Raw genomic sequence first — 13,795 nt, forward strand, 5'->3', positions numbered from 1 at the left:
ACCTAGGCGGAAAATGAAATACACACTTTTCTGGGATTTTGTCCCTTATTTTACATGTTCTCGTTGTTTCGCATTGAAACACGGCTCGACTGTCTTCCGGGTCCTTCAAAAACAACAAACTTACGGCGTCTGTCTTGGGCTGTCTTCACGATAGATGCCACAAAACAGCAGTCAGCCACTTTGCTCCCTTTTTTTTCATACATGTTTGATGTTGTATTGATATAACGCACTCATCGACGAACCAGGACCTCTAAAGATAAAAGCGGCGGTTAGATGGGGCGGGTAGACTTTTCCTCCGCCTCCTTCCCGTTATCTCTCTAGAAAATGGTTGTGGACAAGACTGGTGACTGGGTGCGTTATCTCGGGGGCGTAAAATACACAGTAAGGCTGTTGTTGAGCCTTCAATCCAGTCCAGAAAACATTGCTAGCTTGCAATAAGCTTCCTGACCTTGTGCGTACTATCCCTTCTTATACTTGGGAGCCGAAAGCAAAAACCTCCTCACCTACTCTACTTTGCTTACCGTCTCCTTGCTCTCTCTATCTTACTAGTGGTCTATTGGCCGCCGCCCTACTCAGGCTATGCTGCTTGCTACTTTGCGATACAAATATTTCAGATGACATGCTAAAAGACCCAACGGATTATGTATCCTATGACTACAAAGTCGTCTGCTCAACATTATCGACTTGCCCTAACTTTGACTTTGATTAGGTGGTTGGGCATGATGGGTAGAATAGGAGAGAAGCCTCTCCGTTAAAGGACAAAAGCATGTTGGTTTTGCCAACCAGCAGAAGCTCAATAGAAAAAAAACCCCAAAAGAAAAAAAAAACAGCATATGACGGTGTTCACCCCAGAGAAATCAAACTCATCAACACATCGCCAACAATGATCACGTCAGTGGCATCAAAGAACGAAAACACGGAAGAAAAGGATAGAGAGGTCTGCTATACATGCCTGCCTCACTTACAGAACCCAGATGGACTGGTCCTCATCTGGACCCACAAACGGCTCATCAATCCGCCGGATTGCCAAATCACTGCACAATACGCAGGCTGATGCCACGAGTCCGTCTAGCTCAGCAACCATCGCCTCACGTCGACTACCTGAGACAAGGCCCTTGGTTACTTGAACTTGAAGCTCCTTGATACGTGAGCTAATAGCCATGCCCGACATCTCTAACACCCGGCGGCCAAGGCAATCTGAATGAAAGGCGTGCTGGCATGGAAAGACAAAGAACTGCCGGCTAAGCAACGGCAGGCTGCAAGCGTAGCACTTTTCACCTGGTTCGACGATAGCATAGCGCTGGTCAAGCGCGGCAATATCGCTCTTGATGTTAGCTGCTGTCTGTGCTGCCTCGTCCATCTCAGCCTTGAGGGCGTCGATACTGCGTGAGTAATCTTCCAAAGCCGTGCAGATTTCTTCCTTGAAGTCGTCGATCACCACAAAGTCAGGGAAAAATGGAATAAGGTCCTCGATCTTCAGCAGGTCGCACCGCTTAAGGAAGTCAATTGCCGCTTTGATCCCATTGCCGTTAGACTGAGAGATGACCTTGCGGGCTACGGCGAGCCACAGCTTTTTACGGAGCGCTGGGTTCGCCAAAGGCCGATCGGCAATCACCGATGCAAGCTCAATTTCTCCATGGGACAAGGCTAGATCAACGGCCTGCAAATACTGACCCATGTTTGTGTAGATGTGTACACATGAAAGTGTGCGGTGATGCTCTATACACAGGCGCAGAGCGAAGTCTGAATCAAAGCTAGGCTCGTCGCCCTGAGATTCGAGATACGCCAAGAGTGCTGACTCATCCTTGGCTGGGTTCGAGGCGTATAAAGAGACTAGGGTATTATGAACAGCGGCATCCTTGGAGTTGAGCTGATTGACAACATATAGCAGATATCTCACTGCCTGGTTCTGTGCAAGCGATCCCTTGAAGTTGCGGTTGTACTCAAGCATTGCTGGGATGAGTCTTCGTGTCTTAAGATCAGGATGCCGCATCAAGATCTCCACCATTTCTGTAGCCGCGTGCGTCAGTAACACACTACTGTACTTGTAAAACACCTCAGGGTCTGTCTGTTTCTTGAGAACCCCCAATGCCTTATTCCAGCTCTCCCTTTGCACCCAGTATGCGAGAACATAGCCGTAATCATTAACAGACTCTGCAAAGAACAGCAGCTCCGACTCTCTGCCATGACTGCCGATAATTTCGTAGACGGTCTTGCGATCAAGTATGTCCTTGTACCGCATCACAAAACTCTCGTACTCTTTGCGCACTGTTTTCATAAGCTCCTGCGACTCGCTTGGGTCTGTCACTTCTGATGGCTCAGTCTGTGTGAGAATATCATCCTCTAAGCTGTTGAGTCTTGCCATGAAAATTTCTACTAGCCAGGACGCCATCATGATGCGTTGCATGACAGCAGCTTTTTTAGATAGAAGCAGCTTGGCAAGTAGATATTTGCGGAGAGCATCTGGCTGGGCAGCATCAATAAAGCCTAGTGCAACTTCTTCAAAGGGCTTGTTGCTGCGCCCGTAGATATCAGCGGCTTCGTTGTATTGGCCCTTCTTCATCAAAAAGTCGCCATATGCTGTAGCCACCGTCTCTTTTTGTATTGGCGTTCTAGCATACTTCAATGCTGCTGGGTACTGCTGTGTTTTCATCATGATTTGCCAAACATTGCGGTCTTCATCTCGTATGACAATCTCGAAAATTTCACTTGCCGTAAATAGCCAAAACGTGTTTTTTTGTACGTCGACAGAAAATCCAATAACAGCATCACCAACATCTAGAACTGCTTGGTTATACACAATCTCGCCTGTCAACTGGTTTGTGATGATGACTTTTGTGCCCACGAGTGTGACGACGTGCCATTGTGTCAGGGCTACCGCGTCAATTGTATCATGGCTAGATCTCTTTCCGGCAGCATTGACAAGCTGCGAGCGTGAAAGGAGTTTTGAAGCGCTGTATACATAACTCCCCAGATCTTGTGAAATTGGCGATCGAAGCAGCTTCCCGTGAAAAATGCCCTGCGAAGAGAGCCAAGCAAAGACACGCTCGTGGGGCTCATCGTCATAATTGCTTGTGTTTGGAGGATCGGGCGAGACCGTCAAGGCAGAGGATGATGATTGACTTGTTGAGTCTTGTAATTGGTGGATTGTAGGCTCTTCAGCTTCGAATAAACGTGTGTAGATAGAGCCGGCGCTCTCGTGGGTAAGCCCAATCTTGCCGACAAGATGGATCAGCCGTGTTTGCGTACTAATAATAATCCGCCTGACATCTGGCTCGATGCTGTCAACATAGAGGCCTGTGATGGGGCCATCTGAAAGCTTGTGCAGTGACTTTAGGTTTTTTACTTCTTTCTTGTAGAACTCGTTAGACGTTTCAATAAATACTTCGTAGATATTACCGTCGGCGGCGCCAATTAGGATTTCGCGGGTCGAGGCTGTAGGTAGGGACGGATTCCAAGCGATGCTCTCAATTGCAACGCCGCGTAGACGGCTAAGCGGCCTCGGTATCTTGGTTTGCGAATGGAGATAGTAGTTTTCGCCTAGCGATGTGCATATGAGTAGATGCGAGGCAGTGGGGTCGAGAAACATGCGACGGATAACGCCAATTTCTGAGGCTTTCCTAGGCAGGTCGATATCTAGACAAGGTGGGATAATAAGTCAGTTGGTTGCACACGGTGGGTGGGTGGTCTGGGGACAACCCAACACTCACCATCAATATCTTCAGGCTTATTCAGGTCGATGCGCAATATGCGGCCATTTGAAAGCGCTAGCACCAACACATTATTTGCAACCTGAGCAGCCACGAAATCAGCAGCAATCGAAAACTGCATCTGCACACGCTCCACGACAAACATGGGTAGCTGGCCGGCGTCCAGGTCCATCTGATTCAGGTTAAGCTCGAGGCCTGACTCCGCGGGGAAGGCATCGCCGATAGCCTGCGCTTGATACGGCATGGTTGAGAAGATGTGTAGAGACAAAAGAAAATTGTGATGATAGTGCAGGTGGTATGCACACTCGCTTTGTCTCAAGCTAGACACTACAGGTCCCCAAGATTCACACCGAGCCTCTACTACGGGCCCCAATAGGCGCACACGGTGGTGCAGCTTACGTAAACTTGGGGCCTCATAGATCCACACTGCTGTGTGCTTACGTAAGTATTAAATTCTTATGAAATCTCGACACACGCATCTATATGCATCTAACGCAATGTATATGAATCTAACGGTGCACTATCGCACCCCCAAATTAATCTTGAATATGGAATGAATTCTACAAGTTTTGGTTTTTGATGTTGGGTACATCAAGGAGACATGGCTTCTGCCATTCAAGGAGAAACTTGTTGCTGCATGGGTTGATAAACAGGCACATTTTGGGAATACATCTACTTCCTGTGTCGAAGGAATCCCGGAGGTCAACATATGACCTATTTGAAGCATGGAAGGGAATTCAGCTTGCATTACGCAACCAACTTTCTGGGTTAGAATCTAACCAAGCGAGACAGCAGATTCATACCCCTATTGAGCCCGACGAGGCTATATATAGGCCTGTACAAGGCTGGGTCTCATATGAAGCACTGTGAAAGGTCGAAGAGCAGCGACAGCTACAGTGGAAGGACCCCCCTCCATCGCCTACCTGTACAGGTACTTTTACACGTGTCTACAGGCTCTCCTGTGTACATGCACTGGCTGAACGCTACGGTGAGCCTCTTCTTCTCCAAGACTTTCACTCGCATTGGCACTTGATACGTAAGGGGGATCTAATTCACCTTCTAGAGCCTCATCGTATAGAGTCCAAAGCGATGAAAAGCAGTCTTCCACTATCAAGTACAAAACGTGAGCCGAGTGAATTCGAGGTTGTGACAATGAGATGGACTAAACGCCCAAGTCAATGTACAGCATGTGATACAATTGGCCACATAAGGACCTCTAGATCATGCCCACGACGTTATACATACATAGTGCAAATTGATTAAATTCTACTGATTTTGGTGTTAATTTTGGCCAAGTCTTTTTTTAGTGATGTAATGTGGTGCAGTGAACTGTAACCGTTAGATGCCTATGCACTGCGTTAGATGCATATAGATGTGTGTGTCGAGATTTCATAAGAATTTAATACTTACGTAAGCACACAGCAGTGTGGATCTATGAGGCCCCAAGTTTACGTAAGCTGCACCACCGTGTGCGCCTATTGGGGCCCAACAGGGGGGGGAGCGAAGATAGGAAAGGGGGGCTGCTCAGCCTGGTGGCTGGTTGGCTAAACAGGACTTGAGTTGAGTTGAGTTGAAAATATTTAACGTCTACGGGAATCAGTGAGATCAAACAACGCTAAACAGGACTTCTTTTGGTCCATTCCATCTCTCCCGTTTTGAAAGCATCCCATCCGCCATGGCAAATCAATCGCCGTCGAAAATAATCGAGAACCATCCCATTGGGAAAGGTCTGGATGCCTTCCGCGCCTCGTTCAATTCGATATGTGAAGACAAGAGCATCTTGTGCTCGCCGGACGCGCTGGATCAGCTTGTCCTACGAGGTATGGTCAGCCAGCTTTGCTGTCATGCACTATTCTGACTAGCATACAGATAGACAAACTCTCGTTATGAATCTTCTCGTCGCCGTACAAACCCTCACTGCCAGTCACTTCCTACCATCAAAGACAGGTCACGATAGTCTCCAAACCGATCTCATCAGACTAACTTCTGCTGTCGCCTCTACCGACTTCAACTTCGACCGCGTCAAACCTCTCCTGAAATCAGCCCTCGCTGACGAAACAGACGATACCCTCCTCTGGGATCAAGTCTACCAAGCTGTTACTGAACATACCCCACCCCCCCGACCGGTGGCCTCATCTATCAAACAAACTCCGTGGCTGCACAATACCAGCAGCTTTGTGAACTCGTCCGAACATCGTAAATATGTGGATGACGTGCTCAAGGCGGAGCTCGGCTCTATTTATGTTGGGCTCTGCAAATTCCACGAGACATACTTCGGAAACGTGGCCGGCCTGGAGACAGCATCCGAGACGTTCTTCAAGCAGTGCCAGGAAGGCAGCAACCCACTCTTTGACGAAGGCTGGAGCGGCTGGCCGAAAGACGCGAAGCAGGATGATGTGCTGAGCTGGTTTGCAGACTTCACTGAAAAGCTGTCGATATTTGCAGAGGGCAGCAAGTCAACCTCGACACGTCAACGACGACCACTAGCAAAACCCAACGAGCCGATTGATGGTTCTATAGGGAAACGAAAGATGGATGTTGGCTTCGTGAATGTCCCTGCAGCTAGGAAAGACTCGAGGTGCCATTGGTCTCAGATCCTCGTGCCAGGAGAGCTCAAGAGTAACCGATCCGCTGATAAAGCTTCAGAATCATGGCTTGATCTTGGGAGGTACGCGAGGGAAGTGCTCGCTGCTCAGGATACTCGCCGCTTCGTCTTGGGCTTTACCATCTGCGGATCTCTCATGAGGGTATGGGCGTTTGACAGGCTCGGGGCCATCGCATCTGAGCAGTTTGACCTCAATGAAGATGGGCTGCGGTTTGTGTATACGATCCTTGGCTTTCTCTGGATGAATGACGAGCAGCTTGGGTTTGATCCAACAATTATGACGACAACAAACAAGGAGCGCTTCGTCGAAGTCAAGCGGAATGGTTCCACTGAGCGTATCATCATTGACAAGGTGATGCAGCGTGGGCCTTGCATAGCTGGCCGGGCGACGACTTGCTGGAAAGCCCATCTCGAGGGACGCCCTGATATGCCGCTTGTCATCAAGGATTCATGGCAATACCCAGAACGCGACGAGGAGGGTGAATTACTATGTGAGGCGACTACCAACAATGTCGTAAACGTAGCTCGATATTACCACCACGAGACAGTTCAGATTCACGGGGCAGACGATGACATCCGGAGCAACGTTCGAGGCGGGTTGGACGTTACGAGAGCCTCGAATTACCGCCCAGAACACCCGATGCTGCCAAGCAGCAGCGCAGCCGGTGCTCCGCGGAAAGGTCGCAGGATCAGCGCCGCCGGTACGAAGCGGTCGTCTAGTCACACTGACGCTCCCCTACCTCCCACCAAGCGATCCTGTTCTACATCTCTAACAAAGGCCGACAGTCAGGCACTGATGAATCGGATACATCGTCGTGTCATCGTTCGCGATTATGGAAAGTCTATATACAAGGCGAGCTCTCGATCTGCCCTCCTTGCAGGTTTCGAGGGCTGCATCAAGGGACATGAGTCCCTGTACAAGGCAGGTTTCTTGCACAGAGACATCTCGATCAACAATCTTATGATCAATGAGGATGGCGACAATCCCTCTTGGCCTTCGTTTTTGATTGATCTGGACCTTTCTATCAAAGAACAACGAGAGGGCTCCTCTGGAGCTAAGGGTAAGACTGGCACAAGAGCCTTTATGGCTATTGGGGTGCTGTTGGGCGAGCAGCATTCTTTTATGCACGACCTTGAGTCATTCTTTTGGGTACTCTTCTGGATATGCATCCACTACAACACGCCAAACGAGAGCAGAGTCGTTCCCGAGTTTGACAAGTGGAACTATGTACAGATGGGAGACCTAGCGACATACAAGAAGGGTATGGTTGTCAACCAAGGAGATTTCTTCAAGATTGCAGAGGTAAACTTCACGCCGTACTATCATCCATTCATTCCATGGGTCAACAGGTTACGGAGAATAGTGTTCCCCAATGGTGACAGGTGGGTGAGAGAGGATAAAGGATTGTATACTCGGATGAGAGAGATCCTTCTGGAGGCCGGGAATGACCCGGATGTGCTTGCAGACAAGTAATATTATGGGTTTATGTTTTTTGTGCGACTACTAGTTGCTCTAGCACAGCTCATTAGCGAAGCGAAGGGCTGGTGTTAAGGACGCGAAAAAATAAGAGGGAGCAAGAGGACCACCAAGGGCCAGCGGTAGTAAGATGACGATCGTAATTAGTAGGCTATGTGCCAGGCAAACCCACGACTGGGCTCCGAGGTGCCTTCATCAAGAGAACAGAATATGGCTGTCCCCAAGGACGATTCGGAATCATGATTGATATACATAAGTTCAATCCGTCAACTATACTTGATCCAAGCCATATTCATTAGCTGCATTTGGCTATCTTTTCATTTGCCCCTCGATATAAAGCTGTAGTGATACATCTGAAACTGACCCAACAAATTGTGTTACCCTATGACCAGCCGTCACATGTTTTGCTTGCATTGGCGCTGTAATTGTACAAACAAGGATTTGTTGGCCGTCGTTGCCTATGCTGATGTCCTGAACCACGTTCACTTATCTGTGCTCTTGTCAGACCTCCTGGCCCTCCTTTCCTTCTGTTTACCGAATTCGCTCGTCGACTTTATGTGTTGGAGACCGTGGCCGGCACCGCTTGGAACTGCCCGAGCAGCCCCGTCCTGAGTAGCATCTTTGCTGCCTGTACTTCTATTGACGATTTACAGAGAATCTTCTTGATGTCCACACATGGTTGCTTGCCTGCCCACATCTCCCATCGTTCCTCTATCCAGTTCCTGCATTCGAGCAGGATGTGTCGAATTGATTGGGGTCTGCGACCGCATTGGCATTGGTCGGTGTCGGCTTTGTTGATGGCGCTTAGATGGGCCCGGAGGGCGATCTTGCCAGTACGCATCTGGGTGATCACTGAGCTGATGGCTCGGTGCATCCCTTGGTGCTTGTCGAGTGTCGCTTCCCAGGACTCTACCTGTCCCAGGACCCAACCTGTCTCAGGACAGCCACTCCAGCTACACTCCGAAACGCCCGACCTCCAAGAGCAAAACGCATGCTCGTAGAGGTCGCATTAGCTGCGCATTAGAAATTCAAAGTGTATCGACTGTGGCTACTTGGTTAGGCACTAGTGTATAGGAGACTCTCCACTAACTATTGCGTCAGTATAGCAAGTGGAGGCTTGTGATGTGCGGCAACCACTTACTATACTCCACTAAGAGTAGGTTGCCACATTGATAGCCCAGCCGTTATTTAGCAAGCTTACGGGTGGGCCAAACGGATTTGTTACAGACAAAAAAAACCCCAGGCTAAGAGTCCAGCTTTCGTGTTGTATCGCGAAGTTTGAGGTCGTCAAGGCGTCAGAGGGCTGGCCATTGAGGTCTGCAAAGAAGTTTGCGGCTTCTCGGAGTGAAGAATTTGCGTTGGCTGATTTTCAGGTGAGTGCTTCCATGCTAGGGTAACTCAAGGGTTAGGCGTATTAGGGTCCGTGGTTGCACAGATTTTGTCTTGGACTCGGGGAAAAGAATCCAGACAAAAACTGAACCCCTTCCAGACCTAGGACAGATGTAGCTTCCTTTCACTATGCAGCCCCTGGACTATACCGAATAAATAATTTCCACTGTATTGTTCGCCTCCATCTGCTGTATTTGTAGTCTGCTTGTTAGAGGGGGCCCCATAGGTGCACACTGCTGTACACTTATGTTGTCATGATCTATGGATCATGTATGGTTCAGGCCTTGCCCTCTCTCCAGCGTCTACCTAGTGTCCTCCTAGTGTCTTCCTAGCGTCTTCCTCTAGTCCCTCCACCAAAGTACATATAAACCAACTCGGCCACTGTCGTTAGCACATCTCCCTTTAGTTTCTTTTAGAACTTGTCGAGTTCTTCTTCAATACAGAGCTGTTATACAATTGAATCTTCTTGTATCTCGTGAAGCCTTACATATGTAACCCTTAAAATGATGGCAGTTACTACGTGGGCATCAGGCTTTTTCTACAGAGGCATCAGGCTCATGTGGGCATCAAATTTACACACTCTGATTGGCTAGAAATGTGTCTGTTAGTGCATTCTATGCTCTGGAATTCTGCCAATGTACCTCTCTCCCCTGGCCAATTCTATGGCTGATACTTGTACAAGGAAATGCAAAAAGGACAGGATACTCTTTGTGTTGAAGACTTCACTGATATATGATTTCTTTATCCTATGTTATTACTCTTAAGCACTATGATGTAGCTGCACCTACTCAGGAAGACAACCTCATGACAGCCAGTAGAATAAGGCAGAGAATGGCTGTATAGAGGCTGAGGTCACCTGGGAGCTGGGGGACAATCCTCTCAGAATAGGAAGAAGGGGTGTAGCTGACATCTAGAGAAGGATAGATAAATATACTGAAGAATCACAAGCTTTGTATCTAGTGGACAGAGAGGGAGATTGCATTGTATTTAGAGAATGAGAATCAAGTGGTTATATTTGAGTATAAAGGCAGCTCAAATAAATAGTATAGAGACAAAGGTTGTGAAATGGCCCTTCCAGAAGATGATGTGAGAACCAACTTAGCGAGTAGTCTGAGTCTTGAGTGAAGACTTAGGTGCGGGAGCGTGTGTAAAGTTGATCCTGTATTGTCTGAGTGTTCTATCTGCTAACGAGTGATGGTACGAGCTACTTAAGTATCTGGAAGTGAACCCCTTCTCCAAACCATACCTGTCCTTGTGACTGAATCTCCAACCATTAGTTCACGATTAGTAGTTGGAGTATACGATTGTGACGTATGAAGAGTAGTCACGAGGGAAAGGTGTGAAATGGGGATTTGCACTCAGACCCATCCCTGCGATCACATGCTTGCAGCAGAGCCGAAGAAATGCTGCCAATGGAAGCCGAATTTTCACAGATGAAATTCACAGCAACTGTAGTGTCACTACTTGTAAAGAATCCTTGAGATTTGGCCCACTGTTAGTGCACATGCTTCACTGCCTTTATGGGGCTTGTACCTGTAAGCGATAGCCAATCAGAGTGCGTAAATCTGATGCCCACATAAGCCCGATGCCTGTGTAGAAAAAACCTGATGCCCACGTAGTAACTGCCTGCACCTATTGGGCCCCATGGGGCCCCTACACTAAAAAATTGATTAGGTAATCCAAAAAAAAAACAGGGGGGGGAGCGAAGATAGGAAAGGGGGGCTGCTCAGCCTGGTGGCTGGTTGGCTAAACAGGACTTGAGTTGAGTTGAGTTGAATATATTTAACGTCTACGGGAATCACTGAGATCAAACAACGCTAAACAGGACTTCTTTTGGTCCATTCCATCTCTCCCGTTTTGAAAGCATCCCATCCGCCATGGAAAATCAATCGCCGTCGAAAATAATCGAGAACCATCCCATTGGGAAAGGTCTGGATGCCTTCCGCGCCTCGTTCAATTCGATATGTGAAGACATGAGCATCTTGTGCTCGCCGGACGCGCTGGATCAGCTTGACCTACGAGGTATGGTCAGCCAGCTTTGCTGTCGTGTACTATTCTGACTAGCATACAGATAGCCGAGATCTCGTTATCAGTCTTCTTACCGCTGTACAAAACCTCACTGCCATTCGCTTCCTACCATCAAAGACAGGTCACGATAGTCTCCGAACCGATCTCATCAGACTAAATTTTACGGTCGCCTCTACCGACTTCAACTTCGACCGCGTCAAACCTCTCCTGAAATCAGCCCTCGCTGACGAAACAGACGATACCCTCCTCTGGGATCAAGTCTACCAAGCTGTTACTGAACATACCCCACCCCCCCGACCGGTGGCCTCATCTATCAAACAAACTCCGTGGCTGCACAATACCAGCAGCTTTGTGAACTCGTCCGAACATCGTAAATATGTGGATGACGTGCTCAAGGCGGAGCTCGGCTCTATTTATGTTGGGCTCTGCAAATTCCACGAGACATACTTCGGAAACGTGGCCGGCCTGGAGACAGCATCCGAGACGTTCTTCAAGCAGTGCCAGGAAGGCAGCAACCCACTCTTTGACGAAGGCTGGAGCGGCTGGCCGAAAGACGCGAAGCAGGATGATGTGCTGAGCTGGTTTGCAGACTTCACTGAAAAGCTGTCGATATTTGCAGAGGGCAGCAAGTCAACCTCGACACGTCAACGACGACCACTAGCAAAACCCAACGAGCCGATTGATGGTTCTATAGGGAAACGAAAGATGGATGTTGGCTTCGTGAATGTCCCTGCAGCTAGGAAAGACTCGAGGTGCCATTGGTCTCAGATCCTCGTGCCAGGAGAGCTCAAGAGTAACCGATCCGCTGATAAAGCTTCAGAATCATGGCTTGATCTTGGGAGGTACGCGAGGGAAGTGCTCGCTGCTCAGGATACTCGCCGCTTCGTCTTGGGCTTTACCATCTGCGGATCTCTCATGAGGGTATGGGCGTTTGACAGGCTCGGGGCCATCGCATCTGAGCAGTTTGACCTCAATGAAGATGGGCTGCGGTTTGTGTATACGATCCTTGGCTTTCTCTGGATGAATGACGAGCAGCTTGGGTTTGATCCAACAATTATGACGACAACAAACAAGGAGCGCTTCGTCGAAGTCAAGCGGAATGGTTCCACTGAGCGTATCATCATTGACAAGGTGATGCAGCGTGGGCCTTGCATAGCTGGCCGGGCGACGACTTGCTGGAAAGCCCATCTCGAGGGACGCCCTGATATGCCGCTTGTCATCAAGGATTCATGGCAATACCCAGAACGCGACGAGGAGGGTGAATTACTATGTGAGGCGACTACCAACAATGTCGTAAACGTAGCTCGATATTACCACCACGAGACAGTTCAGATTCACGGGGCAGACGATGACATCCGGAGCAACGTTCGAGGCGGGTTGGACGTTACGAGAGCCTCGAATTACCGCCCAGAACACCCGATGCTGCCAAGCAGCAGCGCAGCCGGTGCTCCGCGGAAAGGTCGCAGGATCAGCGCCGCCGGTACGAAGCGGTCGTCTAGTCACACTGACGCTCCCCTACCTCCCACCAAGCGATCCTGTTCTACATCTCTAACAAAGGCCGACAGTCAGGCACTGATGAATCGGATACATCGTCGTGTCATCGTTCGCGATTATGGAAAGTCTATATACAAGGCGAGCTCTCGATCTGCCCTCCTTGCAGGTTTCGAGGGCTGCATCAAGGGACATGAGTCCCTGTACAAGGCAGGTTTCTTGCACAGAGACATCTCGATCAACAATCTTATGATCAATGAGGATGGCGACAATCCCTCTTGGCCTTCGTTTTTGATTGATCTGGACCTTTCTATCAAAGAACAACGAGAGGGCTCCTCTGGAGCTAAGGGTAAGACTGGCACAAGAGCCTTTATGGCTATTGGGGTGCTGTTGGGCGAGCAGCATTCTTTTATGCACGACCTTGAGTCATTCTTTTGGGTACTCTTCTGGATATGCATCCACTACAACACGCCAAACGAGAGCAGAGTCGTTCCCGAGTTTGACAAGTGGAACTATGTACAGATGGGAGACCTAGCGACATACAAGAAGGGTGTGATTGACGACGAAAGAGATTTCCGCCAGATTGCAGAGGTAAACTTCACGCCGTACTATCATCCATTCATTCCATTGGTCAACAGGTTACGGAGAATAGTGTTTCCCAATGGTAGGAGGTGGGTGAGAGAGGATAAAGGATTGTATACTCGGATGAGAGAGATCCTTCTGGAGGCCGGGAATGACCCGGATGTGCTGGCAGACGAGTAATATTATGGGTTTATGTTTTTTGTACGACTACTAGTTGCTCTATCACAGCTCGGTAGCGAAGCGAAGCGCTGGTGCTAAGGACGCGAAAAAATAAGAGGGAGCAAGAGGACCACCAAGGACCAGCGGTAGTAAGATGGCGATCGTAATTAGTAGGCCATGTGCCAGGCAAACCCGCGACTGGGCTCCGACGCGCCTTCATCAAGAGAACAGAATATGGCTGTCCCCAAGGACGATTCGGAATCATGATTGATATACATAAGTTCAATCCGTCAACTATACTTGATCCAAGCCATATTCATTAGCTGCATTTGGCTATCTTTTCATTTGCCCCTC

The 13,795-nt window shown here is 48.9% G+C and overlaps 3 protein-coding genes across 3 annotated transcripts; 2 read left to right on the plus strand and 1 right to left on the minus strand.

Annotated features, from left to right (window-relative positions):
- Positions 1–961: 961 nt before the first annotated feature.
- On the minus strand, positions 962–3,954 carry HOO65_060219 (Vacuolar membrane protein pep3; the record flags this gene model as incomplete). The annotated part of the gene is made up of 2 exons (XM_071003664.1): positions 962–3,636; positions 3,711–3,954. 2 exons carry the CDS (start codon positions 3,952–3,954, stop codon positions 962–964), a joined length of 2,919 nt encoding a protein of 972 aa, XP_070857569.1.
- A 1,431-nt stretch (positions 3,955–5,385) lies between these two features.
- On the plus strand, positions 5,386–7,789 carry HOO65_060220 (uncharacterized protein; the record flags this gene model as incomplete). The annotated part of the gene is made up of 2 exons (XM_071003711.1): positions 5,386–5,530; positions 5,580–7,789. 2 exons carry the CDS (start codon positions 5,386–5,388, stop codon positions 7,787–7,789), a joined length of 2,355 nt encoding a protein of 784 aa, XP_070857570.1.
- Positions 7,790–11,058: 3,269 nt separating this feature from the next.
- Positions 11,059–13,462, plus strand: HOO65_060221 (uncharacterized protein; the record flags this gene model as incomplete). The annotated part of the gene is made up of 2 exons (XM_071003712.1): positions 11,059–11,203; positions 11,253–13,462. The coding sequence occupies 2 exons, from the start codon at positions 11,059–11,061 to the stop codon at positions 13,460–13,462; spliced, it is 2,355 nt and encodes a 784-aa protein (XP_070857571.1).
- Positions 13,463–13,795: the final 333 nt, after the last annotated feature.

Source organism: Ceratocystis lukuohia, assembly GCF_044167205.1.
Source record: "Ceratocystis lukuohia strain C4212 chromosome Unknown Supercontig6_pilon, whole genome shotgun sequence".
NCBI classification, from domain to species: Eukaryota; Fungi; Ascomycota; class Sordariomycetes; order Microascales; family Ceratocystidaceae; genus Ceratocystis; species Ceratocystis lukuohia.